We start from the raw sequence: 22,186 nt of genomic DNA, 5'->3' as shown, positions 1-22,186 counted from the left end.
CGCTTCACCTTACATGTTTAACTCTTCATCAAATGGAGCTAATGAGCCAGGTAAGACACACCTAGCTTGCACTGAGCTGCCTACATGCACTTTCTCAGCTATTATTTCATATCAACTTTGTGAGCTAAGGGGAAGAGGGCAAAAGGCAAGGGAAATGTATTGAGAACAAACCCTGTACCAAGTGCTTACCACAGTGAGAGACCTGCAGCAAAGGACAGTGTTTTCCAACCAAACTAGGGGTGCAAACTCAAGTGCTTTAAGCATCCAGGCACTAACGGAGTAGGTAGTCTAGGACAGGAACCAGGCTCTCGGAGCCATACTGTCTGGGCCTGAATCTGGCCTCTGATTAGCTGGACAACGCTGGGCAAGTTTCTCAAGACTCTTTCCTAATCCATTTGCAAAGGTCCAGGAAGGTCCTCAGTATCACCACAGTCATTTTGGTGTGTTCTAAACTATAAGGTCAAATAAGTTGGAATACTGAGCAATTAGGTGTAAACTGTTGATGCAGATAGTCCATCTCTACTGTATAATTGGGTTAAAATGTCCATACCATGACTGGAATGTGAGGAAAATAACGTAGCTTTATGTCCTGTATCCAACCTCATCTTGTTCTAGAATCCTCACTCCTGAAGAGGAAAACCACCTGCCAAACAGATCCCTTTTAATGTTAGTCTCTGTTCATTAAATATTCAGCCAAGTAAAAGATGAAGCTCTATCAGTGCTGTTTACACTCAATGGGCTTCCTGCCTGTCCTTCTCCATTCATCCCTAGATGGCTTCAGGGAGCAGTTGTGAATCAAAAGGACATGGAGGGAGGGACTGCAGGCTCCCATGCTGTCTGTCCTCTGGGTCTAGACTGCACTCTGACATAGTGTGTCTGTCACCACCTGGTCCCTCAGGGTCATGCTGGCATCCACTGCTGAGATCCTGCGTCCTGCTTACAATCTCCCCTTTTGGGGGCCCTGTACTCTGCGGCCTCCTGTGTCCTGGCATCCTGGCCTGAATACTCTCAGCAGCTTGTGACCTGTGGCAGCCTGCAGTGTGGGGCTGCCCTCAGGACCCTCCCTCAGCCATTGCTCATCTTGCCTGCCCAGGGTGTGGCTCTGGGCAGAATCTAGGGCTTTGTTGGGCTTTGTCTAGAGAACTGTGGCAAGGTCAGCCCTTGTCTCCAATTTTTCACTACCCCACACTTCCCTATTTTTCTCAAGATGGACACCAGTGGAGGTTGACACCTCCACTACCTCTCAGTGCCTTGGCCTCCCTTCCCTGTTAGCACCTTTAGTAAAACTCCATTTATAGACCTCCGATCTTGGCGCTTATACATAGAGGGCAGCTTTTGGAACTTAAAATTCCATTTTCTCTCTTCATAAAGTCTGAAATTTAAGTCTATTATCTTGCTTGCTAGGGACTCTCAAAGTTATTTTTGCATTTTCTTTTTTTTGAGACAGTTTTGCTCTCATCACCCAGGCTGGAGGGCAATGGTGCTATCTCCACTCACTGCAATCTCCACCTCCTGGGTTCAAGCGATTCTCCAGCCTCAGCCTCCCAAGTAGCTGGGATTATAGGCGCCTGCCACCATGCCCAGCTAATTTTTGTATTTCTAGTAGAGATGGGGTTTCGCCATGTTGGCCAAGCTGGTTTCGAACTCCTGACCTCAGGAGATCCACCCACCGCGGCCTCCCAAAGTACTGGGATTACAGGCACGAACCACTGCGCCCAGTCTATTTTTGCATTTTCAAAGGCGTACAGTGACTTCATTCTAGGAGGAATCTGCCCTTAACCAAGAGGCCCTTAAGTCAATGAGTTAGGGAGGCTGAGGGCCACAGATCAGTTTAGTAATGAAAAATATATTATCTCCTCCCTCCTCTAAACTGCTGCATGCCCTAAGGATATTTACTAATGTGAGAGTCCCTAACTCAGCTGGGTGCGGTGGCTCACGCCTGTAATCCCAGCACTTTGGGAGGTCGAAGTATGTGGATCACTTGAGGTCAGGAGTTCGAGACCAGCCTGGCCAACATGGTGAAACCCCGTCTCTACTAATAATACAAAAATTAGCCAGGTTTGGTGGCACGTGCCTGTAATCCCAGTACTCAGGAGGCTAAGGCAGGAGAATCACTTTAACCTGGGAGGCAGAGGTTGCAGTGAGTCCAGATTGTGCCACTGCACTTCAGCCTGGGTGACAAGAGTAAAACTGTTTCTCAAAAAAAAAAAAAAAAAAAAGTCCCCAACTCATCGCCTATTAAGAAGTAGAAGCTAAGTCTTTTGGTACGATGTATTTCTTCTTCAACCTCTTCTTACCTCCCCTTTCCCCCTTCCTCAAGTTTGATTAAACCTCTATCTTGAAAAATAATGGGAGGCTGAGGCAGGAGAATGGCATGAACCCGGGAGGCAGAGCTTGCAGTGAGCCAAGATCGAGCCACTGCACTCCAGCCTGGGCAACAGAGCGAGACTCCGTTCTCAAAAAAAAAAGAGAGAAAAATAAGCTCTTACCTCCCACCACTGAACCATACTGTCCATTCCTGCAAGAAGCTCTATTTCCTGTCAACAAAGAAAAGGAATGTGCTAATGTAAGCAAAGTGTGTATCCCTAGAGTAGCCACAAGTCTGGGTGGGCTCGCATAGGTTAGGGGAAGAGGAGAGACCAGTAGTCATTGCTTATGGCAAGTTTTCTGTCTTCTGTTAAGCCATCTCCACTACCACCATCACCCTAGACATTGTCCAGTGTCCAGTCTCTGGCACTGGCTGGCTGGAGAGGAAAACAAGACCACCTGGGCCCAGTCTTCATTACACCAGGTGTAGCTGCTCTCTGGACCTCTCAGATCGAGTGTGGCTCAGCACTGGCAGCTTTAGTTGTTCTGGTTTGGTTCTAAAGTCAGGTCTCCTCTTTGAGGCAGTCTCTCCTGTGTGTCCCTATAACAACACACTATAGCAGGACACTGGTGGAACTGGCCTCTTCTTTCTAAATGGGGGATCTGAAAATAGCTTCACACCTTTCCTCCTCTCTTGACTCGCCTGCCTCTGCCATTGCATACCATTATTTTTACTTGATTGTAGCCCATGTTTCAAGATGACTCTGGTACAGGGTCTTATGGCCACAAGGTGGTACAGATGTTCTACACACAGAGTAGGGACACTCTTGCATAGGCCTACTTTTTAAAAATACAGCTTAATTAAAATTTTTTTTTTTTTTTTCCTGAGACAGGGTCTTACTGTCTCCTAGGCTGGAGTGCAGTGCCACAATGATGGCTCACTGCAGCCTCCACCTCCTGGGCTCAAGCAATCCTCCTACCTTAATCTCCTGAGTAGCTGGGACCACAGGCACACGCCACCATGCCTGGCTAATTTTTTAATTTTTTTGTAAAGACGGGTTCTCACTACATTGTCCAGGCTGGTGTTGAACTCCTGGCCTCAAGTGATCCTTCCATCTCAGCCTCCCAAAGTGCTGGGATTACAGGCATGAGCCACTGCACCTGGCCTTAAAAAATTTTTTGTTCCACATCATATATCCATCTACATAAACAATTAAGCTACTTTGGCCAGGTGCAGTGGTTCACGCCTGTAATCCCAGCACTTTGGGAGGCTGAGGTGAGCAGATCACTTGAGGTCAGGAGTTCGAGACTAGTCTGGCCAACATGGTGAAACCCTATCTCTACTAAAAACACAAAAATTACCTGGGTATGGTGGCAGGTGCCTGTAGTCCCAGCCACTCAGGAGGCTGAAGCAAAAGAATTGCTTGACCCCGTGAGGCGGAGGTTGCAATGAGCCAAGATGGTGCCACTGCACTCCAGCCTGGGCAACAGAGGGAGCTCTGTCTCAAAAAAAAAAAAAAAAAAATGGAATTAAGCAACCTTATAATAGCACACATTTAACATTTTTAAGTTAGTGATTTCAGAATCTATCTGAAAATAAAAATGGTTAAAATAAATTTTTCTTTAGACATCACATTGCTTGAAATGGCCCCCAGTTTCTAATGGCTAAAAAAAATGAAGATGAGTGATTGAAGTTCATCCCTAGGACATACTTCTTGGCCCTGGGAGGGCAGGAATGCATGAGATTCTTTAGTAACATTCATATGCACAAGAAATGACTACTGACATAATCTTTAATAGTTAAGATTATTCTTCAGTTTATTATTTAAAACCTTATGACAGCTAAAATGCTAAGGTATAATTTATAATGAAAGCATTTGAGTGATTGAGGTATATTTCACTGAGCTGGTTTGTCTTATGAGTTGAAATTAAGACTTGTATAAACATAAAAAGGGAAACCTTTCCCAGGTTTATGTAGTTAGGTAAGAATACTTAATGTCCCTCATTCCCAACTGTGCTGCAGTGCCATCTGTGCAGTGCTCAGAGTCTATTGGCAGCAAATCTACAGGATTTAAGCGACATTTATTTTTCAGTACAACAGCTGCATATAAGACCACCAGCTAGCATCACATAACAAAAGTACACATTATCTTTGAGATACACAACTTTACAGTATTTTCCTAGTGCTTTTAAAATTTTACAATCTTAGCTTTTGAGTTCTTTTAAAATGACAGTAACAAAAACAAAATGAAAAAATCAAAAGTGCATGTATCAGAGAAAAACAGCAATACTATACTGTGTCTTACATCATCTGGGAAATTAGGTAATCAATCACATCCTCCAGCCATAATAGGCTGGAGTGCAGTGGCATGATTATGGTTCATTGCAGCCTCAATCTCCCAGGCTCAGGCAATCCTCTCACCTCAGCCTCCTGAGTAGCTGGCACTACAGGCACACACACCAAGCCCTGCTATTTTTTTTTTTGTATTTTTAGTAGAGAAGGAAGGGGTTTCACCATGTTGCCCAGGCTGGTCTCGACCTTCTGACCTCAAGTGATCCTCCCACCCTGGCTTCCTAAAGTGCTGGGATTACAGGCATGAGCCACCTCGCCCGGCCACCAGCAATGATTTAAAAAAACTCAGCCGGACGTGGTGGCTGACGCCTGTAATCCCAGCACTTTGGGAGGCTGAGGTGGGTGGATCACGAGGTCAGGAGACCAAGACCATCCTGGCTAACATGGTGAAACCCCGTCTCTACTAAAAATACAAAAAAATCAGCTGGGTGTGGCTGCGGGCACCTGTAGTCCCAGCTACTTGGGAGGCTGAGGCAGGAGAATGGCGTGAACCCCGGAGGCGGAGCTTGCAGTAAGCTGAGATCGTGCCACCGCACTCCAGCCTGGGCGACAGAGCGAGACTCTGTCTCAAAAAACAAAACAAAACAAAAAACAAAAACCTCATTAATTTGTCACCAGGTTAAGACAGAATCTGCTAGTGCTAGAGGAGTCAAAGTTCATAGCTTTTCAAATAAAATACACAATTGATATAATTTGCAGTAACCCACACATAGTAAGAAAAGAGCATTTAGATTAAGCCATCTCTCAAAATATCTAATATATAAATTGAGATCAGAAGCAGTCTGATTTGTGGTTTCTTCTCCCTGCCAGCTAATAAGAACAATACAATTATACATGGAGCCAACAAGCCACTTGTCTGATCATGTCATGATAACAAATATAAATCACGTGTTCATTTCTAAGTGAATCATGTTGGCCACTGTAAAGAGATGTTTTGTGTGTATTAGATTATTTCCTCAGTGGTGGCTCATGCCTGTAATCCCAGCTGTTTGGGAGGCTGAAGTGGGTGGATCACTTGAGGCCAGGAGTTTGAGAACAGCCTGGGCAACATGACAAAACCCCATCTCTACCCAAAATACAAAAATTAGCTGGGCATGGTGGCGCGCCTCTGTAATCCCAGCTACTCGGGAGGCTGAGGCAGGAGAATCGCTTGAACCTGGGAGGTGGAGATTGAAGTGAGCTGAGATCTCACCACTGCACTCCAGCCTGGGCAGCAGAGTGAGACTCCATCTCGAAAAACAACAGAGGCTGGGTGCCGTGGCTCGTGCCTGTAATCCCAGCACTTTGGGAGGCCGAGGCGGGCGGATCACTTGAGGTCAGGAGTTTGAGACCAGCCTGGCCAACATGGTGAAACCCTGTCTCCTACTAAAAATACAAAAGTTAGGTAGGCATGGTGGTACATGCCTGTAGTCCCACTTACTCAGGAGGCTGAGACACGAGAATCGCTTGAACCCAAGAGGTGGAGGTTGCAGTGAGTGGAGATTGTGCCACTGTACTCTAGCCTGTGAAACAGAGTGAGACTCTGTCTCAAAAAAAAAAAAAAAAAGCGCGGTAAAAAAGAAGCTAACACCAAGTAGGTATCTATCATCTAAAAAGATTTTCAAAAGTAGCTTCGGTGTTTGTTAAATATTCAAAGAGAGAAACGCAAATTTAACAGACTAATTTTCAAATTAGTACTTTATTTTTATAATACCTCTTATCATGACCATTCACCATTAAAGCATTAAAACAGCATGCTCCTTTGAATCTTTGAGTGAAAATATGCAATTTCTCCTCTGTAAACATACCAAAACCTATCATCATATCTAGCAATTTAATAAAATGTTATGAAAATCTGTAACAAATACACTTCTTTGGCATTAATACAACTTGTAACTGGATGAGAAGAATTAAAAAGTAATACCATCAAAGGCAAAGCTCTACTAACTATTTAACAGGATGACTTAGAAATCTAATTATTCAACACATAGTTTTTTCCCCAGTTAAATGCTTTAAAAACTAGCCAAACTAATAAATCTTAAGACTTATTAGCAAGAAAATCATTTTTCTGAAATTCTTGCTGTTAAATTTAGTGTTTACAATTCAGTTTGAGGTAACTTTGAAGAAGTTTTGATTTCATTCCTTAGGATAAAGATTCTTTTTAGCACTTCTTATGTCAATAACTTATAATAGTGAATGGCTGAATCCAAATCTCATTTTACTTTTTATTTCTTTCCATGAGTAGGTAAATATGTTTACAAATATTTAAATATGCAAGTACTTTTCTACATATTAATATGTAGAGAACTTTTATTATATATCTTTCTTGCAAAAAGATATGCTTCTGTCACATTATGAGTATATTCACATTAAAACAATAAAACTGGGCCAGGCACGGTGGCTCTAGCCTATAATCCCAACACTTTGGTAGGTGAGGCAGGAGGATTTATTGAGCCAGGATTTCAAGAGTAGCCTAGGCAACACAGTGAGACTCCATCTCTACAAAAAATAAAAGAATTAGCCAGGTGTGGTGACATGCACCTACATTGTGAACTCTGCTGTCCGCTGACACCTGGTCTCCTGTTCACACTGGACTGCAGGGATTCCCAGTGCCTTCCACAAGTTACAAACACTGTTAAGATACAAAATAACCCTCTAGGAAGGTGACCAAGCCCTGTCCTCTGAGCAAACCATTTCTAATACTCCAAACAAGTTTTCTAAGAGGGAAAAGTAACTACTTATTGAATTTATTGCATCTTCATATTACTGCAACAGTTTTCTTCAATTGAAATGGTGTCTTCGATCAACTTAAGAACAGTATGGTTTTCACAAAAAAGGAATACTGGTATATTATAAACACAGATTTTTATCTTTTTAAACTAGGAAGACTGCACCAATAGATATGAACTTTTCTGTTTGTAATAGATACACTATAGCAATATCTATATTGCATTCTTTAGCTATATACACGATTGTTTGCTTTCATGTGACTTCTTTTTTCTAATAATTTCTCTTGCACTATATAGTAGTGACTCTCACACTGAACAGATAAGCTGTGTGTTTTATATAACACTGATTATTTCATTCCACATTTAGACAGATAAACCTGAACATCCAACTATGGGTTCACATGTAAACTTTCAGAAATTTTGTTATGTCTCATATAATAAATATAGAATTATGTCATAGTATTTAAAAACAATAGCCACCACTTCTACCAGCCCCCACCAGGGGAGAGCCTAAGGCTGTGAGTCTGTTGGAGTGTTGTCATGATTTGTTTTTTCTCCAGAAACAGAATGCTTCAGAAACTGACCAGTAGCACCGATGTACAATCTTGATCGCATGGGCCATTTCTGAAAAAGATTATTTCAACAAGAATTCAAAAGTTAGTATCTATGACATATATTAACATGGTCTACAATGTTAAAGATTGTAAACAGCCCAATGCAAATGCAATATTATGTAGCTAATAACAATTATAAGTATGAAGTATAAGAAACAACATGAAAAAATGTTTATTAATGCTAACAGTAAAAAACAAAAATATACTCAGACTTTGATTAACATTTTAGAAGTAATATGTTTGCTTATGGACAAGAACTGCAAGAAATCATGAAAAATAAATATAGTTAAAGTGTAGAAAAATATATCTGCCCGTAATGTTTTAATTTTAAACTAAACCTAAAACAAAATTAAGCCTAAAACTAGATCCTGGGCTTTAAAAATATTTTTAAAAGTTCCAATTTTAGTATATGTGCTGCCAAAGTGAGCACTATATTTTAAAAAGTTCTATGTGGTATTATGTGTCTATAGATGTAAAAGGACCATAATGAAAAGTGTCAACTATCTATCTATCTATCTATCTATCTATCTATCTATCTATCTATCTATCTATCTATCTATATATTTTTTTTTTTGAGACGGAGTCTCGCTCTGTTACCCAGGCTGGAGTGCAGTGGCACAATCTCGGTTCACTGCAACCTCCATCTCCTGGGTTCAAGTGATTCTCCTGCCTCAGCCTCCTGAGTAGCTAGGATTATAGGAGCATACCACCACGCCTGGCTAATTTTTGTATTTTTAGTAGAGACAGGGTTTTACCACGTTGGCCAGGTCGGTCTTGAACTCCTGACCTCAAGTGATCCACCCGCCTCAGCCTCCCAAAGTGCTGGGATTACAGGCGTGAGCCACCAAGCCCAGCCCCATCTATGCATCTTATCTAGCTAAAAAACGATATCTAGAAGTCATAAATATTAGAATATTTGGTATGATACTAAGAGAACATCCTGATTAAATGTCTGTATGTATTGACATCATCTAGCTCTTTTTTTCTTTTTCTTTTTTATTATACTTTAAGTTTTAGGGTACATGTGCACATTGTGCAGGTTAGTTACATATGTATACATGTGCCATGCTGGTGTGCTGCACCCACTAACTCGTCATCTAGCATTAGGTATATCTCCCAATGCTATCCCTCCCCCCTCCTCCCACCCCACCACAGTCCCCAGAGTGTGATATTCCCCTTCCTGTGTCCATGTGATCTCATTGTTCAATTCCCACCTATGAGTGAGAATATGCGGTGTTTGGTTTTTTTGTTCTTGTGATAGTTTACTGAGAATGATGATTTCCAATTTCATCCATGTCCCTACAAAGGACATGAACTCATCATTTTTTATGTCTGCATAGTATTCCATGGTGTATATGTGCCACATTTTCTTAATCCAGTCTATCATTGTTGGACATTTGGGTTGGTTCCAAGTCTTTGCTATTGTGAATAATGCCGCAATAAACATACATGTGCATGTGTCTTTATAGCAGCATGATTTATAGTCCTTTGGGTATATACCCAGTAATGGGATGGTTGGGTCAAATGGTATTTCTAGTTATAGATCCCTGAGGAATCGCCACACTGACTTCCACAATGGTTGAACTAGTTTACACTCCCACCAACAGTGCAAAAGTGTTCCTATTTCTCCACATCCTCTCCAGCACCTGTTGTTTCCTGACTTTTTAATGATTGCCATTCTAACTGCTGTGAGATGGTATCTCATTGTGGTTTTGATTTGCATTTCTCTGATGGCCAGGGATGATGAGCATTTTTTCATGTGTTTTTTGGCTGCATAAATGTCTTCGTTTGGGAAGTGTCTGTTCATGTCCTTCGCCCACTTTTTGATGGGGTTGTTTTTTTCTTGTAAATTTGTTTGAGTTCGTTGTAGATTCTGGATATTAGCCCTTTGTCAGATGAGTAGGTTGCGAAAATTTTCTCCCATTTTGTAGGTTGCCTGTTCACTCTGATGGTAGTTTCTTTTGCTGTGCAGAAGCTCTTTAGTTTAATTAGATCCCATTTGTCAAGTTTGTCTTTTGTTGCCATTGCTTTTGGTGTTTTAGACATGAAGTCCTTGCCCATGCCTATGTCCTGAATGGTAATGCCTAGGTTTTCTTCTAGGGTTTTTATGGTTTTAGGTCTAACGTTTAAGTCTTTAATCCATCTTGAATTGATTTTTGTATAAGGTGTAAGGAAGGGATCCAGTTTCAGCTTTCTACATATGGCTAGCCAGTTTTCCCAGCACCATTTATTAAATAGGGAATTCTTTCCCCATTGCTTTTCTCAGGTTTGTCAAAGATCAGATAGTTGTAGATATGTGGCGTTATTTCTGAGGGCTCTGTTCTGTTCCATTGATCTACATCTCTGTTTTGGTACCAGTACCATGCTGTTTTGGTTACTGTAGCCTTGTAGTATAGTTTGAAGTCAGGTAGTGTGATGCCTCCAGCTTTGTTCTTTTGGCTTAGGATTGCCTTGGCGATGCGGGCTCTTTTTTGGTTCCATATGAACTTGAAAGTAGTTTTTTCCAATTCTGTGAAGAAAGTCATTGGTAGCTTGATGGGGATGGCATTGAATCTGTAAATTACCTTGGGCAGTATGGCCATTTTCACGATATTGATTCTTCCTACCCATGAGCATGGAATGTTCTTCCATTTGTTTGTATCCTCTTTTATTTCCTTGAGCAGTGGTTTGTAGTTCTCCTTGAAGAGGTCCTTCATATCCCTTGTAAGTTGGATTCCTAGGTATTTTATTCTCTTTGAAGCAGTTGTGAATGGGAGTTCACTCATGATTTGGCTCTCTGTTTGTCTGCTGTTGGTGTATAAGAATGCTTGTGATTTTTCTACATTGATTTTGTATCCTGAGACTTTGCTGAAGTTGCTTATCAGCTTAAGGAGATTTTGGGCTGAGACAATGGGGTTTTCTAGATATACAATCATGTCGTCTGCCAACAGGGACAATTTGACTTCCTCTTTTCCTAATTGAATACCCTTTATTTCCTTCTCCTGCCTAATTGCCCTGGCCAGAACTTCCAACACTATGTTGAATAGGAGTGGTGAGAGAGGGCATCCCTGTCTTGTGCCAGTTTTCAAAGGGAATGCTTCCAGTTTTTGCCCATTCAGTATGATATTGGCTGTGGGTTTGTCATAGATAGCTCTTATTATTTTGAAATACGTCCCATCAATACCTAATTTATTGAGAGTTTTTAGCATGAAGGGTTGTTGAATTTTGTCAAAGGCCTTTTCTGCATCTATTGAGATAATCATGTGGTTTTTGTCTTTGGCTCTGTTTATATGCTGGATTACATTTATTGATTTGCATATATTGAACCAGCCTTGCATCCCAGGGATGAAGCCCACTTGATCATGGTGGATAAGCTTTTTGATGTGCTGCTGGATTCGTTTTGCCAGTATTTTATTGAGGATTTTTGCATCAATGTTCATCAAGGATATTGGTCTAAAATTCTCTTTTTTGGTTGTGTCTCTGCCCGGCTTTGGTATCAGAATGATGCTGGCCTCATAAAATGAGTTAGGGAGGATTCCCTCTTTTTCTATTGATTGGAATAGTTTCAGAAGGAATGGTACCAGTTCCTCCTTGTACCTCTGGTAGAATTCGGCTGTGAATCCATCTGGTCCTGGACTCTTTTTGGTTGGTAAACTATTGATTATTGCCACACTTTCAGCTCCTGTTATTGGTCTATTCAGAGATTCAACTTCTTCCTGGTTTAGTCTTCGGAGAGTGTTTGTGTCAAGGAATTTATCCATTTCTTCTAGATTTTCTAGTTTATTTGCGTAGAGGTGTTTGTAGTATTCTCTGATGGTAGTTTGTATTTCTGTGGGATCGGTGGTGATATCCCCTTTATCATTTTTTATTGTGTCTATTTGATTCTTCTCTCTTTTTTTCTTTATTAGTCTTGCTAGCAGTCTATCAATTTTGTTGATCCTTTCAAAAAACCAGCTCCTGGATTCATTAATTTTTTGAAGGGTTTTTTGTGTCTCTATTTCCTTCAGTTCTGCTCTGATTTTAGTTATTTCTTGCCTTCTGCTAGCTTTTGAATGTGTTTGCTCTTGCTTTTCTAGTTCTTTTAATTGTGATGTTAGGGTGTCAATTTTGGATCTTTCCTGCTTTCTCTTGTGGGCATTTAGTGCTATAAATGTCCCTCTACACACTGCTTTGAATGTGTCCCAGAGATTCTGGTACGTTGTGTCTTTGTTCTCATTGGTTTCAAAGAACATCTTTATTTCTGCCTTCATTTCGTTATGTATCCAGTAGTCATTCAGGAGCAGGTTGTTCAGTTTCCATGTAGTTGAGTGGTTTTGAGTGAGATTCTTAATCCTGAGTTCTAGTTTGATTGCACTGTGGTCTGAGAGATAGTTTGTTATAATCTCTGTTCTTTTACATTTGCTGAGGAGAGCTTTACTTCCAAGTATGTGGTCAATTTTGGAATAGGTGTGGTGTGGTGCTGAAAAAAATGCATATTCTGTTGATTTGGGGTGGAGAGTTCTGTAGATGTCTATTAGGTCCGCTTGGTGCAGAGCTGAGTTCAATTCCTGGGTATCCTTGTCGACTTTCTGTCTCGTTGATCTGTCTAATGTTGACAGTGGGGTGTTAAAGTCTCCCATTATTAATGTGTGGGAGTCTAAGTCTCTTTGTAGGTCACTCAGGACTTGCTTTATGAATCTGGGTGCTCCTGTATTGGGTGCATATATATTTAGGATAGTTAGCTCTTCTTGTTGAATTGATCCCTTTACCATTATGTAATGGCCTTGTCTCTTTTGATCTTTGTTGGTTTAAAGTCTGTTTTATCAGAGACTAGGATTGCAACCCCTGCCTTTTTTTGTTTTCCATTTGCTTGGTAGATCTTCCTCCATCCTTTTATTTTGAGCCTATGTGTGTCTCTGCACGTGAGATGGGTTTCCTGAATACAGCACACTGATGGGTCTTGACTCTTTATCCAATTTGCCAGTCTGTGTCTTTTAATTGGAGCATTTAGTCCATTTACATTTAAAGTTAATATTGTTATGTGTGAATTTGATCCTGTCATTATGATGTTAGCTGGTGATTTTGCTCGTTAGTTGATGCAGTTTCTTCCTAGTCTCGATGATCTTTACATTTTGACATGATTTTGCAGCGGCTGGTACCGGTTTTCCTTTCCATGTTTAGCGCTTCCTTCAGGAGCTCTTTTAGGGCAGGCCTGGTGGTGACAAAATCTCTCAGCATTTGCTTGTCTGTATAGGATTTTATTTCTCCTTCACTTATGAAGCTTAGTTTGGCTGGATATGAAATTCTGGGTTGAAAATTCTTTTCTTTAAGAATGTTGAATATTGGCCCCCACTCTCTTCTGGCTTGTAGGATTTCTGCCGAGAGATCCGCTGTTAGTCTGATGGGCTTCCCTTTGAGGGTAACCCGACCTTTCTCTCTGGCTGCCCTTGACATTTTTTCCTTCATTTCAACTTTGGTGAATCTGACAATTACGTGTCTTGGAGTTGCTCTTCTCGAGGAGTATCTTTGTGGCGTTCTCTGTATTTCCTGAATCTGAACGTTGGCCTGCCTTGCTAGATTGGGGAAGTTCTCCTGGATAATATCCTGCAGAGTGTTTTCCAACTTGGTTCCATTCTCCCCATCACTTTCAGGTACACCAATCAGACGTAGATTTGGTCTTTTCACATAGTCCCATATTTCTTGGAGGCTTTGTTCATTTCTTTTTATTCTTTTTTCTCTAAACTTCCCTTCTCGCTTCATTTCATTCATTTCATCTTCCATTGCTGATACCCTTTCTTCCAGTTGATCGCATCGGCTCCTGAGGCTTCTGCATTCTTCACGTAGTTCTTGAGCCTTGGTTTTCAGCTCCATCAGCTCCTTTAAGCACTTCTCTGTATTGGTTATTCTAGTTATACATTCTTCTAAATTTTTTTCAAAGTTTTCAACTTCTTTGCCTTTGGTTTGAATGTCCTCCCGTAGCTCGGAGTAATTTGATTGTCTGAAGCCTTCTTCTCTCAGCTCGTCAAAGTCATTCTCCATCCAGCTTTGTTCCGTTGCTGGTGAGGAACTGCGTTCCTTTGGAGGAGGAGAGGCGCTCTGCGTTTTAGAGTTTCCAGTTTTTCTGTTCTGTTTTTCCCCATCTTTGTGGTTTTATCTACTTTTGGTCTTTGATGATGGTGATGTACAGATGGGTTTTTGGTGTGGATGTCCTTTCTGTTTGTTAGTTTTCCTTCTAACAGACAGGACCCTCAGCTGCAGGTCTGTTGGAATACCCTGCCGTGTGAGGTGTCAGTGTGCCCCTGCTGGGGGGTGCCTCCCAGTTAGGCTGCTCGGGGGTCAGGGGTCAGGGACCCACTTGAGGAGGCAGTCTGCCCGTTCTCAGATCTCCAGCTGCGTGCTGGGAGAACCACTGCTCTCTTCAAAGCTGTCAGACAGGGACATTTGAGTCTGCAGAGGTTACTGCTGTCTTTTTGTTTGTCTGTGCCCTGCCCCCAGAGGTGGAGCCTACAGAGGCAGGCAGGCCTCCTTGAGCTGTGGTGGGCTCCACCCAGTTCGAGCTTCCAGGCTGCTTTGTTTACCTAAGCAAGCCTGGGCAATGGCGGGGGCCCCTCCCCCAGCCTCGCTGCCGCCTTGCAGTTTGATCTCAGACTGCTGTGCTAGGAATCAGCGAGACTCCGTGGGCGTAGGACCCTCCGAGCCAGGTGCGGGATATAATCTCGTGGTGTGCCGTTTTTTAAGCCGGTCTGAAAAGGGCAATATTCGGGTGGGAGTGACCCGATTTTCCAGGTGCGTCCGTCACCCCTTTCTTTGACTCGGAAAGGGAACTCCCTGACCCCTTGCGCTTCCCAAGTGAGGCAATGCCTCACCCTGCTTTGGCTCGCGCACGGTGCGCACACCCACTGACCTGCGCCCACTGTCTGGCACTGCCTAGTGAGATGAACCCGGTACCTCAGATGGAAATGCAGAAATCACCCGTCTTCTGCGTCGCTCACGCTGGGAGCTGTATACCAGAGCTGCTCCTATTCGGCCATCTTGGCTCCTCCCCCCCACATCATCTAGCTCTAACCTTTTGGTAATCATCACATTTGAATTACTGATGGTGATTTTTCTAAATTCATCTTTATGGTGGGCAGTCTCTCAAACAATATAATTTATTGCCAGACAGACATAATGATGAAAAAACATATTACATGAGTAGTTCTTTCAGAATAAAACTCTTTTGGGAGGGAGGCAGGTGTCATATAATCAGTTAAGTTCTAAGATCCTTTGAATACTACTTTTGTTTTTTTTACTACAGAGAGGGACTAAAAAAAAAAAAAATACAACTCCTAAAGGTCAGCAATCTGGTCCCACACTCTCCAGGGAGCAAGTGCTGCCTTATGTAAGCAGGCTGCTTATCTTCATCAGCGAACACACACAGGCCAACTGCTAGTTACATAGCACCATAAAATGTTTTTAAATGCCTGGTAGATAATCCACAGTGCTCAAATAGAGGTACAATTATTAACATGCCAAAGAACATTAAGAGCTCTGGGTTCGCAATCCAAGTTGCTAATATTAGACTCACCCAGAGAGTTTTAAATAAATACTGATGGCAAAGTCACACCCCAGACCAATTAAGTCAGAATGGACTATTACTTCTGTTACAGAGTTAATAGAATGTAAGCAGAGTTAGATCTTAGATGGAACAATATAAACTCTCATTGCACTTGTGAGCACAGTTATTTTCACCTAAACTGGGACTCCAAATGTAAAACATAGCCATAAAGAATAAGTGGGCATGTGATACTATCTGGAAAGTTTTGTTCTGTGGCAACCAACCAAAGTCCTAATTTTTATTTTTTTAATTTATTTTATTATTATTTTTTTTTTATGAGACAGGGTCTCATTCTGCTGCACAGGCTGGAGTGGTAGTGGTGTGATCATGGCTCACTGCAGCTTAAACCTGCTGGGTTCATGCAATCTTCCTGCCTCAGCTTCCTGAGTTAGGACTACAGGTACGTGCTACCACGCTGGGCTAATTAAAAACTTATTTTTTTTTTTTGTTGTTTGTTTGTTTGTTTTTGCAGAGGCAGAGCCTCACTATGTTGCTTTGAGTTCAAGGGTGGTCTTGAACTCCTGGGCTCAAGTGATCCTCCTGCCTCAGCCTCCCAAAGTGCTGGGATTACAGGTGGTGAGCCACCATGCCTGGACTCAATTTTTAAAAATAATACATATGCATTCCTATACATTCTAGGTGTATCATTGTCAGTGGTCCTGTTCCTGGGATCTTTGCCAAAGATAAACTAATGTGTTTTTTATTTTTATTTTTTTTGAGACGGAGTCTTGCTCTGTCACCCAGGCTGGAGTGCAGTGGCAGATCTTGGCTCACTGCAACCTCCACCTCCTGGGTTCAAGTGATTCTCCTGCCTGAGCCTCCCAAGTAGCTGGGATTACAGGCATGTGCCACCATGCCCGGCTAATTTTTGTATTTTTAGTAGAGATGGGGTTTTGCCATGTTGGCCAGGCTGGTCTCGAACTCCTGACCGCAAGTGATCCGCCTGCCTCAGCCTTCCAAAGTGCTGGGATTACAGTGTAAGCCACCACGCCCAGCCAAACTAATATGTTTTAGAAACTGGAGTGAGGTTTATCTGATATATCAAGATCTGGCATTGTTATATCAGATTAAAGTCCTTCATTATGCTGAAGACCCCAGTGCTGTAGTGTTACAGACTGAATGTTTGTGTCCCTCCAAAATGCACATGTTGAAGCTCTTACCTCTAAGGTGATGGGATTTAAAGACCAGGCCTTTGGGAGATAAAAAGAGTTAGATTAGCTCATGAGGGACTAATACCCATTTAAGAAGAGGAGAATGGGGCCGGGGACAGTGGCTCATGCCTGTAAGCCCAGCACTTTAGGAGACTGAGGCGGGCAGATTACAAGGTCAAGAGATCAAAACCATCCTGGGCAACATGGGAATCGCTTCAACCCAGGAGGCGGAGGTTGCAGTAAGTCCAGATCGCACCACTACACTCTAGCCTGACGACAGAGCAAGACTCCGTCTCAAAAAAAAAAAAAAAAAAAAAAAAAGGCTGGATACAGTGGCTCACGTAATCCCAGTATTTTGGGAGGCCGAGGTGGGTGGATCACCTGAGGTCAGGAATTTAAGACCAGCCTGGCCAGCATGGTGAAACCCTGTCTCTACCAAAAATACAAATATTAGCTGGGTGTGGTGGTGGGCGTCCATAATCCCAGCTACTTGGGAGGCTGAGGCAGAAGAATTGCTTGAACCCAGGAGGCGGAGGTTGCAGTAAGCCGAGATCACACCACTGCACTCCAGCTTAGGCAATAAGAGTGAAACTCCATATCAAAAAAAAAAAAAAAAGAGGAATCTCTCTCTCTCTCAGTGTACATGTAGAGGCCAAGTGAGAACACAGAGAGAAGTGGGCCATCTACAAGCTAGCAAGATAGCCCTTCTGAGGAACTAAACCCTGCATCTTGATTTTGGATTTTCCAGTCTCCAGACTGTGGGAAAATAAATTTCCGTTGTTTAAAAGAGCCAGTCTGTGGTATTTTGTTATGGCAGACTAATACATATAGTGAATAGTGTAGCACAGATATCAACTTTAAGTGCAGAATTTGTGGCTACATTATATGCCAGTGCTTTGAAACCTTTTACCTGCCCCATTTTCATAAGCATAAAAATCTCATGCTCAAATGTCAAATGTAAATTGAGAATTATATGAACTAAATACACTTGAAAGCAAATAAAATTAAAATACTACTGAATGCTCTACTGGTGGCCCTCTTACATGCTATCCAGGTCCCACTGTGTTAAGAATTGCTAAAAAAAAAAAAAAGAATTGCTCTAAATCATTCAGCCAAGTGTGGAGACAAATGAAGGCGTCTATTTCATCCTTGCTAGGATAAAATTAACGAAGCAAACCTAAAATTGTATATGTGGAATTTTGCCTCCTTTTTCATGGATTAATAAAATAAATATTCTTTTTTAAGAATATTGTGTCCTTGATTTTCAAAAAGGCTTGTAATGATTTTATTGAACTTAATTTAATGTAGACACACAGTTTTAAGAGTCTGAAATTAAAATGTACATAGAATATTGGTTAGGTTGCATGTCATCAGGATGCCAAAAAAGCCAGTTGACTGATTTACATTTTCTTTTCAACAGTTTGTTTCAGGATTGTGCAGATTAACACAATCCTTACTTAGCTCTACTTTCCCTCATAGGGTATCTTTAAAACCATTTACTGTAGTTTCATTAAGCTTAGAAGATTTAGCAAACTCATAATTAACTAGAACTGAACCTGAAACTGAAGACCTTAAAAATCCCAGCTCTTGGGAGGCTGAGGTGGGTGCATCATGAGGTCAGGAGATCGAGACCATCCTGGCCAACATGGTGAAACTCCGTGTCTACTAAATACAAAAATTAGCCAGGTGTGGTGGTGCACGCCTATAGTCCCAGCTACTCGGGAAGCTGAGGCAGGGGAATCACTTGAACATGGGAGGCGGAGGTTGCAGTGAGCTGAGATTGCACCACTGCACTCTAGCTTGGGTGACAGAGAGAGACTCCATCTCAAACAACACCAACAACAAAAAAGCACTTAATTAAGTGACTCAAAAGTAACAAAACCCTGTTATCTATTTTTTTCAATTATTGTTTACCTATCATAGACAATGATTATTAAATAAGGGGCACAATAATAAAGTCATCTGTGTTTTTCTGCCAATGTAGAGATCTGAAATACATTCCTGTTTCTTAGCGAATCACTGCCTTTTGGGCAGCTGATGCTGATGGAAATAAATTGCTCATACCCCACAGGGATTAAAAACTGCCATTTCAGGCTATGCACCAGGTTCCCAGTCTCTTAAACTTCCAGCTTCATTTGAGATGTTTGTTTTCTTTTTTGAGACAGGGTCTTGCTCAGTTGCCCAGGCATGCAGTGGTGCAATGTAGCCACAATCTCTTGGGCTCAAGCAGTCCTCTCGCATAAGCCTCCCCAGTAGCTGGGACTACAGGTGCACACACCACAGCCACCTAATTTTTAAAATTCTTAGTATAGAGGAAGTCTTGCTATGAAATGCTCTTAAAGTAAATCCCCAACAGTGGTAATGTGCTAACAATACTGATAATAAGGACTGATGATTCAAAATAATGGCCTTGAAATATTTGTTAAAAAGCTTTGATCATCAGGGTAAGACCCAACACTATGTTGTAAGGCAGAAAAATGAAGTCATTTTAGAACACTTTTTACAAAACAATAGTTTATAATGAGCCTTTAGTTGACCATAAAACTATAAATAGTTAGGATATTTTAATTTCTTTCACATTAATCAAAGGTAGACAATGTTTAAACATTTTGGTAGTGTCTGTAAAATAATGTGTTAACAGTTAACAGGCGGTTTCAATTATGTACATAACATCTCTTTCCTCTGAACTTCCGTAGCACATAATTATAGTTCTTTTATGGAAAATATAACATTCTCACTTCCAACACTGTTATTTGTTTCTTTGTCTTTGTCTCAATAATATGTTCATATAGGAAAGGGACTGAGTCTTATTAATTGTGTTCACTCCCCTAAAATAGTGCTTTGCACATAGTAGGAATTCAATAAATGTTTGATTTTAAAACATGCTTGATTTTAGTCACTTGTTCAAGCAACATTAATTTCATTTAAAAAAATAATCCTTGGCTTTGGATCATTATCTCTAGAGTTGTCTTTTAAAATAAAAACAATCAATATTTACAAATAAAAACAGTTATGATTACAAAAACATTTGGTACATGAATCAAGTGCAAAAAGACGCTTGCTATGCTTATTGTGACATGGAAATGATGCTTCTAACATTATTCATTCAAAAAAAGCATTCCAAGAAAATAAGTTGAAAAGCATCCTGACTTCTCATTCTGAATTATATCTCCCATAAAGTATTTAACAGATGCTCTTTGTATTACAATCTACTTAACGTTAAAATAAACTTCCTTAGAGTATATGGCAAATGTCAAGTCAAAAGAAATGTAATATTAATGGTATATTCGAATAACAATCTAATGAACACGGTAATACAAAACCCCTTAATAATGACTTTTCTGCTGAGATTATAAAACTTACAAATGAAATAAAGTCTATCGTAATTATAATATTTCATGTCTTCATATTTAATATTGAAATCATTTAAGTCTATCATTATGATTATATTTGCAAAGTAAATTTTGTTAAAACTTACCACAGAATTGTAAGTTCAGTTAATATCAGAGGGTGTGCTTTACCATATTAAATAATTTATTGAACACTGATATACTTAAAGCTAAGTCTTAAGTCTTAACTTTGCATTTGTGTGTGTGTGTGTGTGTGTGCGCGCGTGTGGCCAAATATTTCAGGGTGGTGGAGCCAAAACTGAAAATTTAGGTTTAGGAAGTAATGAGATGATGCATTTGGAACAGAAAAATCAGTGTAAGGTTTCAAAACAATCAAATCTAGAAGAGGAGGATGATGCAAAAACTGAATACTGCAATAGGTAACGAAGCATAATCGTATATACCATGTTAAGTGAAAACTGTGACCATTTTACCAATATGTAAAGAAATTACGCAAAATGGATTCTCTTGTCTAATTTTGTACATGAGACTTTGAATTTAGTAATCAATTCACTCAACATACATGCCAATCTATTACGAACGTATTTAAAAACACTAGTTTTTTCTAACACTTTTGGTAGCTGTCAAGTCTATGATATTTAACCTTTATTTAAACGGACTGAAATTTTACTCCATGGAGATGCAGAATGGTCTCATTTGTTCTTATTAGTTTTACCAAAAAATTTCAACAGTGTTTTCCTAGAATCATTTAGGGCCATTACTCCAGTGAAATCTTTCAAATATCCCATAAAAATCAATGAAAGCGTAATTATGTAAATAAAAGATGCTTAAAAACTCTCAGAGGGTCATACATATAACTCAGATATTAAACATTATCAGGATGTGCAACCAAGCCCCCATTTCTCACCTTGATAGGCACAAAAATCCTTCGGAGGCATCCTACAAGAGGCCTGCGAGACTCTTACCAAGCCACCCCGGCTTTAAACGCCTCTCCAGCCACCTGTGAACCGCGAAGGAGCAGGCTCTCGCGGCGGGGACCTTGCCACCAGTACCCTCGCGGGCCGAGGTCGTTCTCCAGGTCGGCTTCCCGCCTCACCCGAAAAGGAATTAGAGCATCTACCCAAGACGGTGACTGGCAGGGCAGATCAAGGTGTCCTGGTCTCGGCCCCAGCCCCGCGGTGCGCCCCGCCCGCTTACCTTGACCGGGTGCAGGTAGCCATCGCCGCGCAGAGCGCCCAACCCGGCGTCCGCCGGCGCCTCGGCGTCGTCCTGCAGGCTGCGGGTGAGATGCGCGATGTAGGTGGTGGCCAGCAGCAGCACGTCCAGCTTGGACAGCTTGGTGTCGGGCGGCACGGACGGCAGCGTGCGCTGCAGCTCCAGGAAAGCGTGCCGCAGGGTCTGCACCCGGCTGCGCTCCCGCGCCGCATTCGCCGCCGCCGGCCGCCCGCTCCCGGAACGCGAACCGCCCCCGGGGCCCGCCGGCCCCGGCCCGGTCCGCCCGGGACTCGAGTCGCGGATGGCGGCGGCCAGGGGCGCGGGCTCGGCGCTGGCGCTGAGGGGGCTGCCCGCTGGGCGGCCGCGGTCCATGGCAGCTTCCCGCGCCGCGCGCGCTGCAAAGGACCGAAGGTGCGGTGAGGCCGGGGGGCGGTCGGGCTTAACCCGAGAGGCGCAGCCCCCTGGTTCTCCCCGTGCGCCCACCAGCAGCCCAACGGGGCTAAGGGCGCTCTCAAGCGAGCTCGTTTTGCCTGGGACGCGATTTGCTTCCGGACGTCTGGGAAGAGTTGCGGAACTCCGGAGTTCTTGGGCTTCCTAGAAGGATAAGAAGAGGCGCAGTGCCGGCTTTGCTTTTCAGGGGCAAATTAAGCAAAAGGTCTACTCTACCCGGGAAGAAAGATCTCGGAAGCACAGCTCAGGATCAGCACTCGTTCGCGCTTGGGTGACTTTATCCAACCCGGCACGCACGAGAGGTGGCGCGGCTCCTTCTCGCCGACGCCGCGGAAAACCACGGCTCACCAGCCGCCCTCGGCCTTTCACGCCAGGGGGGATTTCTGCCCGAGGAGCGGGGGACCCTTAGCCTCACCTCGGAGTACGGCACCCGCCACCGTTCCGAGCCCGAGAGCTGCGCAGTACGCGTCTGACGGGCCCCTC

General features: G+C 42.3%; 2 protein-coding genes across 2 annotated transcripts in view; one reads left to right on the top strand and one right to left on the bottom strand.

The window, feature by feature from the left end:
* MCMDC2 (minichromosome maintenance domain containing 2) overlaps positions 1 to 22,186 on the top strand; it is a 96,136-nt gene that overhangs the window by 70,999 nt on the left and 2,951 nt on the right. The window lies entirely within an intron of this gene.
* TCF24 (transcription factor 24) lies at positions 6,079 to 21,648 on the bottom strand. The gene is made up of 2 exons (XM_004047120.5): positions 21,236 to 21,648; positions 6,079 to 7,992 (listed from the first exon to the last, which is right to left on the bottom strand). Exons 1-2 carry the CDS (start codon positions 21,623 to 21,625, stop codon positions 7,879 to 7,881), a joined length of 504 nt encoding a protein of 167 aa, XP_004047168.1. The 5' UTR covers positions 21,626 to 21,648; the 3' UTR covers positions 6,079 to 7,878.

Source organism: Gorilla gorilla, chromosome 7 (genome assembly GCF_029281585.2).
Source record: "Gorilla gorilla gorilla isolate KB3781 chromosome 7, NHGRI_mGorGor1-v2.1_pri, whole genome shotgun sequence".
Taxonomy (NCBI): domain Eukaryota; kingdom Metazoa; phylum Chordata; class Mammalia; order Primates; family Hominidae; genus Gorilla; species Gorilla gorilla.
Note: the sequence above shows the minus strand (reverse complement) of the source record. Positions and strands in the feature narration are given on the sequence as shown.